This window comes from Plasmodium gallinaceum, assembly GCF_900005855.1.
Source record: "Plasmodium gallinaceum strain 8A genome assembly, contig: PGAL8A_v1_21, whole genome shotgun sequence".
NCBI classification, from domain to species: Eukaryota; Apicomplexa; class Aconoidasida; order Haemosporida; family Plasmodiidae; genus Plasmodium; species Plasmodium gallinaceum.
Window position 1 is genome coordinate 747380 of NW_021628323.1, and position 14068 is coordinate 761447.

At 18.1% G+C, this 14068-nt stretch overlaps 6 protein-coding genes across 6 annotated transcripts; 2 read left to right on the forward strand and 4 right to left on the reverse strand.

The window, feature by feature from the left end:
* Positions 1–249: 249 nt before the first annotated feature.
* PGAL8A_00039500 (zinc finger protein, putative) lies at positions 250–2166 on the reverse strand (the record flags this gene model as incomplete). Its single annotated transcript, XM_028674400.1, has 2 exons — positions 250–1576; positions 1844–2166. The coding sequence occupies 2 exons, from the start codon at positions 2164–2166 to the stop codon at positions 250–252; spliced, it is 1650 nt and encodes a 549-aa protein (XP_028530757.1).
* A 981-nt stretch (positions 2167–3147) lies between these two features.
* PGAL8A_00039600 (conserved protein, unknown function) lies at positions 3148–4582 on the forward strand (the record flags this gene model as incomplete). The annotated part of the gene is made up of 6 exons (XM_028674401.1): positions 3148–3217; positions 3340–3644; positions 3732–3937; positions 4026–4107; positions 4253–4346; positions 4527–4582. The coding sequence occupies 6 exons, from the start codon at positions 3148–3150 to the stop codon at positions 4580–4582; spliced, it is 813 nt and encodes a 270-aa protein (XP_028530758.1).
* A 647-nt stretch (positions 4583–5229) lies between these two features.
* PGAL8A_00039700 (RAP protein, putative) lies at positions 5230–9025 on the forward strand (the record flags this gene model as incomplete). Its single annotated transcript, XM_028674402.1, has 2 exons — positions 5230–8649; positions 8813–9025. 2 exons carry the CDS (start codon positions 5230–5232, stop codon positions 9023–9025), a joined length of 3633 nt encoding a protein of 1210 aa, XP_028530759.1.
* A 972-nt stretch (positions 9026–9997) lies between these two features.
* On the reverse strand, positions 9998–10432 carry PGAL8A_00039800 (SWIB/MDM2 domain-containing protein, putative; the record flags this gene model as incomplete). The annotated part of the gene is made up of 1 exon (XM_028674403.1): positions 9998–10432. One exon carries the CDS (start codon positions 10430–10432, stop codon positions 9998–10000), a length of 435 nt encoding a protein of 144 aa, XP_028530760.1.
* An 819-nt stretch (positions 10433–11251) lies between these two features.
* On the reverse strand, positions 11252–12467 carry PGAL8A_00039900 (proteasome subunit beta type-1, putative; the record flags this gene model as incomplete). The annotated part of the gene is made up of 4 exons (XM_028674404.1): positions 11252–11683; positions 11795–11864; positions 11949–12056; positions 12352–12467. 4 exons carry the CDS (start codon positions 12465–12467, stop codon positions 11252–11254), a joined length of 726 nt encoding a protein of 241 aa, XP_028530761.1.
* Positions 12468–13396: 929 nt separating this feature from the next.
* Positions 13397–14068, reverse strand: CYC3 (cyclin, putative; the record flags this gene model as incomplete). The annotated part of the gene is made up of 1 exon (XM_028674405.1): positions 13397–14068. One exon carries the CDS (start codon positions 14066–14068, stop codon positions 13397–13399), a length of 672 nt encoding a protein of 223 aa, XP_028530762.1.

The following is a 14068-nucleotide window of genomic DNA, read 5'->3' on the forward strand; positions in this document are numbered from 1 at the left end:
CTTTAATGTTAGGAATAATTTTACCTACCATAAAGGTATTTTTAATAAAAAAAAAATATATATATATAAAGGTACATAATCTTTATGAAGAAAATAAAAGCGAAAAACAAAAAAAAAAAAAAAAAAAAAAAAAAAAAAAAAAAAAAACTGTGCATGTTTTATATTCACAAAAGTTATTTACAATTTACATATTATTTATTGGAAAACTTTATTTTAAAATTATTATTCAGTTTTTATCATTATATTATTCTATAAGTTTTCAGTTGAGTGAAATAAATTTTCATGTTCAATTGATCCTTCAGTTACAATATTTATATTTCCCTTTATTCTCATATCTGGAAATACTAATGAATAAATTTTTTCTACAATTAATGAGTTTTTTTCAATTTCTTCTCGCCTCTTACAGTGCTTCAACCAAGCATTCATAAAGTCTGCAGGAGGTAAAATAGTTTGTAAATAATGTAAAAATGATTCATTCCATATAATTTCATTAAATTGTCGTTTTAATTCATATTCTTCACTTAAAACTGAACACATTTTTTTTTCTGTTATCATATGTAATTGCTTCACTAAGTCTTCAAGTATGGTATACACATTTTCTTCTGCATCGTGAATATTTAATTTAACTTGTTCATATAATTTTTCAATTTTATTTAACAAATCATTTAAGTTTCTTTTTCTTTCTTTAATAAGCTTCGATGGTTTACTACTATATTGAATAATAGCCTTATATGCCATATTTAATGACATTATAGTATCAGAACTGTAATTTATGTTAATTAAGTTTTCACTTGATAAATCTGTATGTGAATGGATAGACATGCATAATTCACAAATAGGTACATGACAAACTGTACAAAACATATTAATGTCATTATGTAAATGTATTTTGCATTTTCCTGGAATTTTTTGAGCTTCATTCAATGATTTTCTTATATGTTTCATAACTAGCTTATTTTGAGAATGAATAATATTATCACATTTTTCACATAACCTTACTTCATCAGATTCACAATAAAATGCAGAAGGAGCATCCTGACAATAATCACACAATGGAATAGCAAAATGTTCATCTGCACTTGGGTCACATTCAAATTGAATTAAGTATCGAGGTAATAGCTGTGAATTATCATAAATTATATATTCATGATGAAAAGTATAATAAGGCAAAACACCATAAGTTGCCATTGTATCACCACCTAAAACTAAATTAATTTCATTATTATTTTCCTCATTTTCATTTTTTTTACATTTGTAATGAATTGTTAATGAATCATCTAATGTTTTATCTTTTTTTTTTTTTATAAATATACTGTCATATTCGATGGGTAATGTATCTCTATTATATGCTGCAATTTCGTTTTCACTTACAGCTAATGATAAACCCACACCTACATCACATAAAAAAAATTCAAATAAACTCCTTTCTCCTGATAATAAAACTGTTTCGCTATGTTCTATAATTTTTTTTTTCTTTTTTTTTCCTAAATATGTTACATCTTGTTCATATATTAGTTCGTTAGAATCATTAATAATATTTTTTTTATTTAAAGATGTTAAGGGGAATCCAGGTAAACTACATAAAAAAAAAAAATTGAACATACACAAAAATTATGTTTTATACACTAATAGGATAAATATGTTATAAATATAATATTAACCCTATATATTTTCATATTCATTAAAAAAGAAATAAAATAAATATATTAGTTTCTTATATTTTAAAATTATTTAACTGTAAAATAAATATAAAATGTTTACATATATCATTAAATAAAATATATAATAAAAAAAAAAAAAAAAAAAAATCAAATTTATAGTACGGTTAATTTAATAGTCTAACTTGAAATTCCCAACAGATAATTTTAATCCTTTTTTAGAAATAGAAAAACCTCTTCTACAAATATCTTGGATTGTGTTATCCTTATCTAAAGCTAATGTATCAATGAAGCATTTTAAAACTAATTTTTCTGAATTTCTTTTTTCAAATTTGTTAATTGTATGTGCAGGAGATACATGCCATGCTTGTACTAATTTTACTCTTGACGTTCTTGTATTCATTTGTAAAAAGTATTCCAAAATTAGCCATTCTTCCGAATCTCGAAATATTTGAGTTAAATTATTGTCTAAAATATTAATATCTGTTCCTATAGGATTACACGTCATCTTAATGATAATTTATCATTGGAATTTTATTAGTAAAATTATATTAATAAATAAATAAATAAATAAATATATATATATATATATTATTTTTTAAAATATTTAAATTTCTTTAAAAAAACAAAAAAAGTTCGAATAGTAAATTTTTATTATTTATATTTGAATTACAAAAAAGTAAAAAAGACTAAAAATTTTTTTTTTAAAAAATGTTTATTTTAAAAGTTTTGAATATATCAATATTATCCAAATGAGATTCATTCTCTCTTTAAATGTGTAGATGAAATGATTTCAAATTATAAATAAAAAGAGTCAGTTAATGGAATAATATATAAAAACATTTTTATTTTCTTATGTTTAAAAATATATTTGTGAAAAAATTTAATCTTCATATATATATTATTTATAATGATAATATGCAATTATTTAAAAAGAAATGTATAATTTAACGAACAGTTCTTATAAGACAAAAAAAAAAAAAAAATAAAATATAGTTAACATATATTAGACGAAATTAATATATTAATATTTTAGATTAAAAAAAAAAAAAAAGAAAAGAAAAAAAAGATGTTTACAATAAAAATACAACGAAAAAATTATTTGTTTTTAAAAAATGTTATATACAATTTTTAATTATTATATTTTTATATTATTATTTTATATATAACTACATGAATAATAAAGTTAACAAATAAAATAAATTTTTGTCGATAATATTGTGAGCCAACTTTTAAAATGCGCACAGCTACGCGTATAAAAATATATACTCAATTATATGTTATTTAAAAAAAAAAAAATTTTTTTAATTTTTTTTTTTTTAGTTTTGAAATGCATACATTTAAAAAATTGTTTTTTAATTGTATATGTAAAAAATTACATAAACTAAAAATTTTTGATTTCTCTTGTTAACATTTTATTAATTCATTTTTTAAAGAAAATTTTAACGTGTGCTGAAAAGTATCAATCTTTATAATTTTTTGAATTAAAATGCCAAGGCATAGTAAAAATAATACAGCAAATCCTATTTTTACATATCACGAAAGAAAAAAAGTTAAAGGTTAAAAAATTAATTTTTTGAATATATATGAAGATATGTTATTAAAAATATATTAAAGTATTTAGTATTTAAAATTGTTCATGTTCATATATATATTTCTTTTTCTGTTAACAAAATAAAAGATGTGGGAACTTTAAAAGAGCGATTAGGAAAGGACTCAATGAGAAAATTTGAGCAATGCTGGATATGTTTAAGAAATGCTGAATATCCAGTAAGCACACCATATGGTCATATATTTTGTAAGATGTGTATAATTAATAATTTATTAAAGCAAAAAAAAGAATATTCTCGAAAGAAAAAAGAATATAATGATTATATTAAAGAATTGAAAAAAAAAAAAAAGGATGAAGCTAATTATGAAAAAGAGAAAGAAAAAAAAAAATTTATAGAAGATTTAGAAAGTATAAACAATAATGAAAAAGATAAGGTAAATATTAAAAATGAAAAAAGAAAAAAGAAATTTAATCATATTTTTTAACAAAATTATATATCAAATAAAAGTATTTTATTGTAGAACGAAGAAAAGAAAAATCTTTTGGATATATCAAATAATTTTTGGCTCTCCAATAATTCAAAAGTAAAAAAAGATATTATTCAGAAAAAATTAAAACCCCCTTTAAAAAATTTAATTTGCCCAATTAGTAGAAAACCTCTAAAAATGAACGATTTAATAACTATTAATCCAGAAGTTCCAAATAAAAATGAATCAACAAAAGAGAAGTAAGAATACTATTTTTACAAATAATAATATAAGATAAATATAAAATTATTATTTATATAAATGTATTGTTATTTTATTTGATTGCAGTTGGATTTGCTCATTTTCTAAAAAAAGCATCGATCATCACAAAGCTGTTTTGATAAAAAAAACAGGACAAATTATTTTAAAAGTAAAAAAAAAAAAAAAAATAATAAAATAAAATATAAATAAGATAAATAAATAAATGAATAAATTAGTAAATTAATAAATAAAAAAGAGTCAATATTTAACAAAAGATAAGATTTAAAATAATTTTTACAATTTTCTATTTTTAGTCATTTTTTGAAAGTTATATTTATAATAAAAAAAATTCATGGGAATTTTCTGTGGGAGAAGGTGATTTTATTGACTTACAACCAGGAGGAACTGGTAAATATATTTCTAAATATTTTTTACTTTTAGAATTTTTGTATCTATTGAATAAGATATTTTTAAAATATATTTTTTACAAAATTAAAATAATTTCATATTATTATTAGATATTAAAATAGAAGTTTTGTCAATATCTTTATCGTTTTTCTACATTTTTTTTTTTTTTTTTACTTTAAGCTTTTTGTTCTCATAGTAACGTTGAAAAGACATTATACAGAGAACCATTACTTTAATGAAGGAAAAGAATATAGAAGAAAAAAGTACATTTATGTTATTTTTATTTTTATTTTTATTTTTATGTTTATTTTTATTTTCTTTTTTTTCTTTTTTTTTTTTTTTTTTTTTTTGTTAATATAAATTAAATATGAATTTTCACTTTTTTCATAAAGAAAATTTGTAATAAAATATAAATTTTTTGAATAATTAGCAATTAATTCTCAGGCATATTTGTGTTTTAAAGTTTTAATTATTAAAAATATAAAAAATATAAAAAATATAAATAGCAATAAATTATCACTGAGTGATGCAATATATAATCTACTTTTAAAATTATATTTATTTTTTTTTAAAAATAATTTTTTTTTTTTTTAATATTTTAATTAAAGGCATATTTTTATTTTAATAAAATTGCATTTATATTAAAATACGTTAACATATTTTTATTTAATAATTGCAAAGAATGTTGGATACATATTTTTATATAGATACTTTTTTTTAACTTTTTTTTGAATTCTCATTGTTCTTTTTAAATTATATTGTATTTAAAATGAATTAAATATTTTTTAATTTTCTTTTTTTTTTTTTTTTTTCTTCTATTTCTTTTCTTCATATAGTCAAAATTTTAGAAAAATGAATTGCATAATTTTTTCATATAAGGGATATGTTAGTATATATGAAATTAAAGAATAAAAATTTTAATTTAAAATTGCTACTAATTTTTTTTTTATTAGTAAAGGCATATTATTTAAAAAAGATTAAATGTTTAAGAAAAAATTATGATCTAAATTTAATTATAAGAGATAAAACATTTTTTTTAGCTAATAAAAATAAAAAAATTTATACTAAAATTTTTTATGGAAGAAATAGAAAAAGTAATACAATTTTTTATAAGAAGGGCAATTACTTATTTAAATGGTTTAATTTAGCAAATCGCGAAAATATTAAAAAAAAGAAAAATGATTTTTTCTTAAATTTCTATAATAAAAAACAAAAGAAAATAATATTATATGAGCGTATAAATACAATAGAAAATAATACATTAGATGATCAAGATAGTAAACTGGATAATTTAAATGATGAAATATTTTTAGATAGCGAAGAAAAAAATTCAAATGAAGAATTAAATAATGAATCAAAAATAAATAAAAATATTAAAAAGAATAAAAAAAGACATTATAAATTTACATCATGGAATAATACAAAAGAAATCAATAAATTTGATTTAGAAAAATATAATATAGATAATGAATTAACTAATGATGAATCACAGAAATATCACTCAGCATATTACTCATTTGTAATCAATAATTCCAATGATACTAATCATTTAAACATAAAAATAAATAAGGAATTAGTAAATTCACTATCTGTTGAAGAATTACTGAATGTTTTGATAAAATACAATGAAAATTCAAGCAAACAAAAAAAAAAAAACATTTTTAATGAAGTTAACATTGTAACAGCATATCACAGGATAGCTAAACATGTGAGAAATAAAAATTTTTATCAGAAAAAAAACCTGAATCAAGAAAATGAAACTGATAGTTATTTTGATCCTGTGACTTTTAGTTTGTTTGAAAATTATTCTAATGTTAGTGATATAGAAGAAAAGTCAAATATTACTTTTAATTCTTCTTATGATAATAACAAAGTAGATGAAAACACAGAGAATCACTCTAATGAAAGTTCAAAAAAACATATAAATGAAGTTAAATTAGAAGATAAAAGTGAAAACAGTGGGAACACTGAAAGGAGTAATGAAGAAAATTATAGTGAAAAAAGTACCTTTCTTACAGAAGCTAATAGTAGTAATGTTAAGATAAATGATAAGGATAATAAAATAAAAAAAAATAAAGATTTTATGTATAATAATCATGAAAATTTATCTAATATAAAAATATACAGTTATATATATGAATTATTAAAGAACAATTTAGTAGATAATTCTAACGTTATTACTAAACATGTAGCTAATATTGCATGGGCTTCTGCTATTTTATCAAATAAAGATATGGTAGTATGGTCAAATATAAAAAAACAATTTTATGAAAACATTAATAGCTTCAAGGCACAAGAATTATCAATTATCATATGGTCATTTAGTGCAACAAAAAATGAACTTATCAAAACGAAAGAAGAATTCATATTGTTGTATAATTGTATAAAAAAATATATTAATGAAAATAAATTTAAAGCACAAGAATTTAGTAATATAATATGGTCATTTGGAATTTCAAAATATTGTAACCTTGACTTATTAATTATTTTATATAATTATGCATTAAAAATTTTTGATAAATTATTATTAAAAGATATATCAACTGTTTTGTATAGTTTATCTATTTTTGCTTCTGATTGTATAAATCAGAATATCTTGGAGACTATTAAAAAAAGACATTTTGATTTATATAATATTCACGAAGACTATTTAACAATAAGAAAAACAGAAAAGAAAGAAAATCAGGAAATATTTAACTGTGATAAGTTTTATTTTTTTAATCATGCCGTTAATAATTATGAAAATCCAACGGAAAATAATTTAATAGAAGATGATAATGCAAATGATAAAAAATATGTTTTCTTTTTATTATTTGAAAATTTCCTAAAGTTTTCTTTAAAAAAAATTAATAATGAAAAAGATAAAATGACTATGAGAAGTTGGTCAAATATATTTTGGTCTTGTGCTAATGTTGGATTAGGTTTATATAAAGATATATATTCAGATCATAAAGATTTGAAGTATTATATTTATATGAAAAGTAATGAAATAAATGGTGAGGCAGTAGGAAATGTAAATATTAATATTTTAAATACAAACAATAAGGATAATAAAAATATTATACATTATAAAAAAGAGAATGATTCTTTGTATTATATTTTTTTAAACCATCACAATTATGAATGCTTACATACTAATGTAGTTTATGAAGAAGATAAAAGTTTATCTATTGAAAAAGTCAACTATTTTTTTGATTGCAAACCATATGTTCATATTATTAACAAGGAATATATTTTTCCTGCAATTTCTTATATCCATGATGACGAATATAAAATTGATGAAAAACAGAAAAATAAATTTAGTTTAAATATTGATTTAGATATTTTTAATAATAACAAAAATAAAATAGAAATAAATGATCACAATTATAATAAAATTATGAAAAGTAATATTCCTACAGATGAAAACTTAATAAATGATGCAAAAAAAAAGGAAAATAAATTTAATTGCATAAATAATCAAATGGACAATAGCTTCAATATAAATGAGGAAATAAATTTAACTTCTAACAATAAGCTATCTACGAATAATGGAATTAAATGTATTAATGGTAAACAAAGTACCATTGATAAAAATTCAAACAGCGATATTTTATATAAAAGTAGTAATTTAAATTCAAGTTTAAATAATGTTAACAATTCTAACTATTTAAAAATTTTCAATATATTAAATGATGAAGAAAATAACATATATAACGAAACAAATAATAATAATATGGTCCTAACATTATTAGAATTATTTCAATCTCAACTAAAAGAAAAAATTATTAAATGGAAGAAATGTGAAACTCAATCAATAGCTAATATATTATGGAGTTTGTCAGTATTAAATGTTTTTTCAAAAAACATTTTTGAAAATGGTTTAAGTGAATGCAACAAAAGATTTATAAAAAATAGTAGAAAAAGGAATTCTAATAAACTACAAAAGTACATATCACAATTACATCAATCCCAGTTGTATCAAGCGTCTTTTTCTTTTTGCTTGTACATATTAAATAGTGAAAAAAATTCAAATAAGTTATTAAAAAGTCATCAAGATATAAGTAATTGTAGCTTGAAAAGTATTGACACAAAGAAAAAAATACAACTTATTTTTGAAAAATATTTTAATGTTTCAATAACTACTTTAAATATATGGAGAAAACAATTAGCAAGAAATCAAAGAAAAGAAGAAAAAAATCAAATATCTTCGTCTGCTCATAAAAAAATATCTGATGAATTAAAACAACTGAATATTTTTCATTATAATGAATATTTTTTATTTGATTCAATCCTTGTTGATATTTATATACCTCATTCAAAAGTATTTTTTTTTTTTTTTTACATTATTTATTCACTTATTTATTTTATTTTATTTTGTAAATATTTAATTAAAAGCATGGATTTAACTTAATGTATAATTCATTTTACATAAACTAAGATTCAAAAAAGACATTTTTTTTTTTTTTTTTTTTTTTTTTTTATAGATTGTTATAGAAATTGATGGACCTAGTCACTTTTTTCAAAAAGGTAAAAAAATTATTTATAATCCAAATTCCTTATTTAAGAAAAGGTTATTGAGAGCTCTTGGTTTTGTTGTTATTTCCATTTCAATTAGTAATCATACATTTATGTTTAGTAGCTTAAATACAATAAATTTCATTAAAAAGATTTTAAATAAAGTTAATTATAATATATAATATATAATATATTTTTCTTTAATAACTTAATTTTAATATTCTCAATATTTTATAAACATTTTTTATTTTTATTTTAAAATTTATTTTTAATATTTATAGTTATATTATATTTCCATATTTATTTTTAGTAATTATCTTATATTCCATAATTTTATCTATATTTCTTTTGTACCACTATTTTTAATATAATAAAATTTATTTTTCTTATTTTTTTTCTATAATATTATTATTCTTTTCAACTTTTTTAATAATATGTCTAATTCATCTAAAATATTTTTAGTATTTACAACATTTATATTTTTAAGAGCAACTTTATTAAGTATTTAAAAAAAAAATACTTTTTATTAATTTTTGTAATGAAATATTCTACTGAAAACTTTTTAAAAGAATTTATTTGATTCATTTATAAATTTTTCAAGCATAAACGGAAATATTTTTATCTTCTAAAAAAAATTAATGTTTAATTTTGATTATTTTATATAATGTTCGAAATTTAAAAAAAAAAAAAAAAATCAATAACATATAAAAAAAAATTCTAAAATATATTTTTATTTTTTTGGGCGTAATTTTAATATTATTTAAATTTTAAAAAGTATATATATATATATATATATTTTACAGATTGCATTTATGTAAAAAGGATTTCTTTTTAATTAGTCTACTTATTAATGTATATATATATATATATATTTGTAGTTAAGGTATTACAATTTTAAACCTATATCATACATATAAAATAATTTTAGTTTTAAATAAAGCAAATAATTATAAAAACAATTATTTTTTAATCAAATATAAAAAATAAAGATTTTTCAGTAAAAATATAATATTAAAAAATATGATTAAAAAGAAGATATGTAAAAAAAGAGATTGTAAATTTTAAAAAGACTTATAAAAGTTTTTCGAAAATATGTAACAAAGATATAAGAACTGCAATAATTCTTTTTTTTTTTTACATTTTTTTCATTTTTACTATTTTGGGATGGATGACATATGCCTAAACAGAAGTTTTGGAATTTCAAGAATATCAACTTCATCTTTATCTAGTATTTGTTTTAATTTTTCATCTGGTATAATTTTTCTTTTCATATTTGGATTTTGTAAATTATTATCCTTAATATATTTCCATGCGTGTTTCAAAACGAATATCCTAGATGCAGTGTTCACATTTAAAAATTCTTTTAAGGGGCTTTTTAATTCACAATCAATTTGTAAGCCATTTGGTTTTTTTTTTTTAACACTTTCATGTTTTATCTCTTTATTTGATTCATTTCTTTCAATTTCTTCATTTTTTCGATTGTCTGTAGTAAAATTGCTTCTGATATAAAATTTATTTAATACTGGTAAGTAATTATTTCTAAATATGAGATAATTAGGATTAAAAATATTAATTTTAAGTATTTTCATTTTTCGTTTTAAAATAAAATTTTTTGAAAAAATGTAAGAAAGTCCTTTATTATATTTTACATTTATTTTATGTAAAATTTTTTAAAAACAAAAATAAAAAAAAGTAATCTTAACAAAAAAAAAAAAAAAAATGGTGAAATAAAAATAAAAATAACAGTAATATATTTTATTAAAAAAGTATGGAATAATTGAATAAAATATATATGTAACACAAAGAAAAAATGTATATTTATTCTTCTTAATAAAATTGCACTTTATTTTCTTTTTTTATTCTGCACATGAATTTATTGCATATATATAATTAAAAGAATTCATAATATGATAAATATAATTCAAGCTAGTTACATAAGATTAAATGTGCACATAAAATTTTACATTGTTTTTATATATATTCCAAATTGTTTTATTAGATTCAAATACATTTTATATTTTGCTTTTTTCTATTTTTAATTACATTTTTCATTTAGTGTATGCTGAATTATGTAAAAAATAATTTTAATTTTGTTTTTTTAAAGTGTTAAAAAAAAAAAAAAAAAAAAAAAATTTATACATATATATATATGTATATAATGGAAAAATATTATAAATAAATATTATCTAATATTTTCTTTTTTTCTTTAATTTTTTAAAGTTTACACATACACTTAATAAAAAAAAAAAAAAATAATTATATAATATAAAATATGTATATATATATATATATAAATTTTATAAACTCATAAAAATATTTCATATTTTAATGTTTCATGCATAAAAAAAAATTTATAGATTAAAAAAAAAAAGCTTTTTTTTTTTAAATATAAGTGCTATATGCTAACTTTAATCTTGTTTTAAATCTAACGAAGTAGTATTTATTCCTAATTTATCTACAATATAAATATCGGCTTTATCTCCTGTATATATATCTCTTTCAGTAGCAGATGTAATAGCATCTTTAACAAAATCAATATCATCTCTCATATTAAAATTAAAATTCTTAATTAACTGATTTTTTTGCTCTACTCTGTTATCTAATATTGGGAGAATTAGAGCAGCTCCACTACCAACACAAGAATGAGTTGATTGACAATAAGACCCTATAGCATCATAGTTATATAATACTCCTTTATTATCATCACTTACTCCTGCTAATAAATTAAAAGTATAATATGGAAAAAATCTTCTACTATATAATATTACACATAACAATCTAGCTATGACATGAATATCTGGATAATGCGAATGTTCTAAAACAAATAGTTGTATTTTTTTCTAAAAAAAATATTATATAAAATAGAATAATTTTTAAGATAATGTATTAAAATTATATTTTTTATTATTTAAAATAAACAATGTAAATTTTTTATTTTTTGTTTATTTTACTTGTAATAATGAGTGAAGAGTTTTTATATCTGATTGCATTCCAGATGAACCTATAATACATCTATCTGTCCTGTAAATAAAAAATATATATATATATATAAATGATGTTTCATTAAAAGTATAATATAAAAAATATAATAATATTATAGATTACAATTTTGATATTTTAGGGCAATATCTTGTATATATAGAATAAGACAATGATAAACGAGTGTCTGCTGCTAAAATTACATAATCTTTACCAGTTAATCCAATAACAGTTCTAAAAAACAAAATTTAATATATATATATATATATATATATATATATATATATATATATATATATATATATATATATATATATATATATATATATATGTGTATAATTATATTTTATTATTCATATATAAAATATTTAAAAAGAATAATATTTATTTTATATTAATTAAATTTAAAATTTTTTATGAAATATTATTCAACTATTTATTTTTATTGATATATTCAAAATTAAATTTTCGTATAAAAATTTCTTCTTTTTTATTCTTTTTATGAAGAATTATTTTCTTTTATTCTTACCCTCCATTATCAATATAAGGATACCATCTTCTAAATGAACGATTTAACTCAATTATATTTTCTTTTTTTTCTGATTTGTTTCCATTTGAATTATCATTTATTGATATAATCTCCATTCTTTTATAATTGAGAAAATAAAAATACTATTATTTAAAATTAGTTAAATGTACTGAAAAAAAGAAAAAATAAATTAAAACTTCATAATTTTTTTTTTTTTTTTATTGCAAAAAATTTCAATTTTTTTTTTATTAATTTTTGTTTTTCTTAAAAATTTATTTTTTTTTTTTTTTTTTTTTTCAAAATAAATGAATTAAATTTTATTTAGTAATTGTACATATAAGTATTTCCGTATTAACACAAAAAATAATTATTTCTATTTTTTTTTTTTTTTTTTTATTATTATAATTTTTAATTATGTATATAATTTATTCAAAGCTATATATAGAAAAAATCATTTTTATATTCTTATAATAAATAATAGTTTGAAAAAAATATTAAACATATGTTATTTTAAATTATAATAAACTAATTTTATTTTAATAGAATAATTACGAAAATATTATAATGATTATTATCAATGCTTTATTTTTTGTTTGTATTATATACCTTATTTTTTCCATTTCTACCACGTTAATAGTTTTTAACAAAGTTTAACAAAGTTTACACTAATAATTTTTTATTTTAATAATAAATTATTATGTATGAGAAGAAAAAAAAGGAAAGAAATAATTAAATTTACAATAAAATATTAAATAAATATTTTAAATTCTGAATTTAGGAAATATATATATATATATATAAAATAAAAAGAATACATAATTATTCGAATAATAATATTACATTTCTTTTTTTTTTTTTTTTTTTATTATAGAGTAATTGTAATGTAAAATACATAAAAATGATATTTACGTATACGAGAAATTTTAATAATTATCCTTTTTGTTTTATTTTAATTTTTTTTTTTTTATTTTTACTTTTATTTATACACATAAAAAAAATTTTATATTTTTAATTAATTTTACTAAAAAATGTATATTAAATATGTTTATTTATTATCATATTGATAATTTTTTTTTTTGTTTTGTGATATTCTTGAAAATTTCCTCATGTCTGAATGTACATTTTGTTCTCTTTCAAGGAACATGTTAGATTTATCAGGAGATGTGTAATTAAATAAATTGTAAGGTTTAGCTATTGGAATACGTGTTATTTTTTTATTGTTTAAGAATTTTTGAACAGCTAAAGAAATATATTTTCTATAAAAATCATATTCTTCTGAAGAAACATATAATTTATAATCTAGTAGATTTAAGAAACATGCTTCTAATTTATTTAATTCTTTTGTTGTAACACCACCTACTTTTGCATAAAAAGAATTTGAATAATATAAGTCATCAAAAAACTTAGCAGCTATCATGGCAGCAGTTATAATTATTCTATGAATGCACAGTAAAGATAGGGTAATATCTTTATGTAGTTTGATTATCCTATCTACATATATCATTAATAAAACAAAACATTCATTACTACATCCTATATACTTTCCTATTCTTTCTACATAATTCTTTATTGATATTTCTGGAATTTTAGAAGCATGAAAACTTGTTATTTTCCCTTCCTTTTTGTTCATTTTTACTATTTGATCTAAAACAATAGGTATATAGAGTATATAATTTTTATCGGTTCTAGGTACATCTGCTTCTATATCATAATCCAT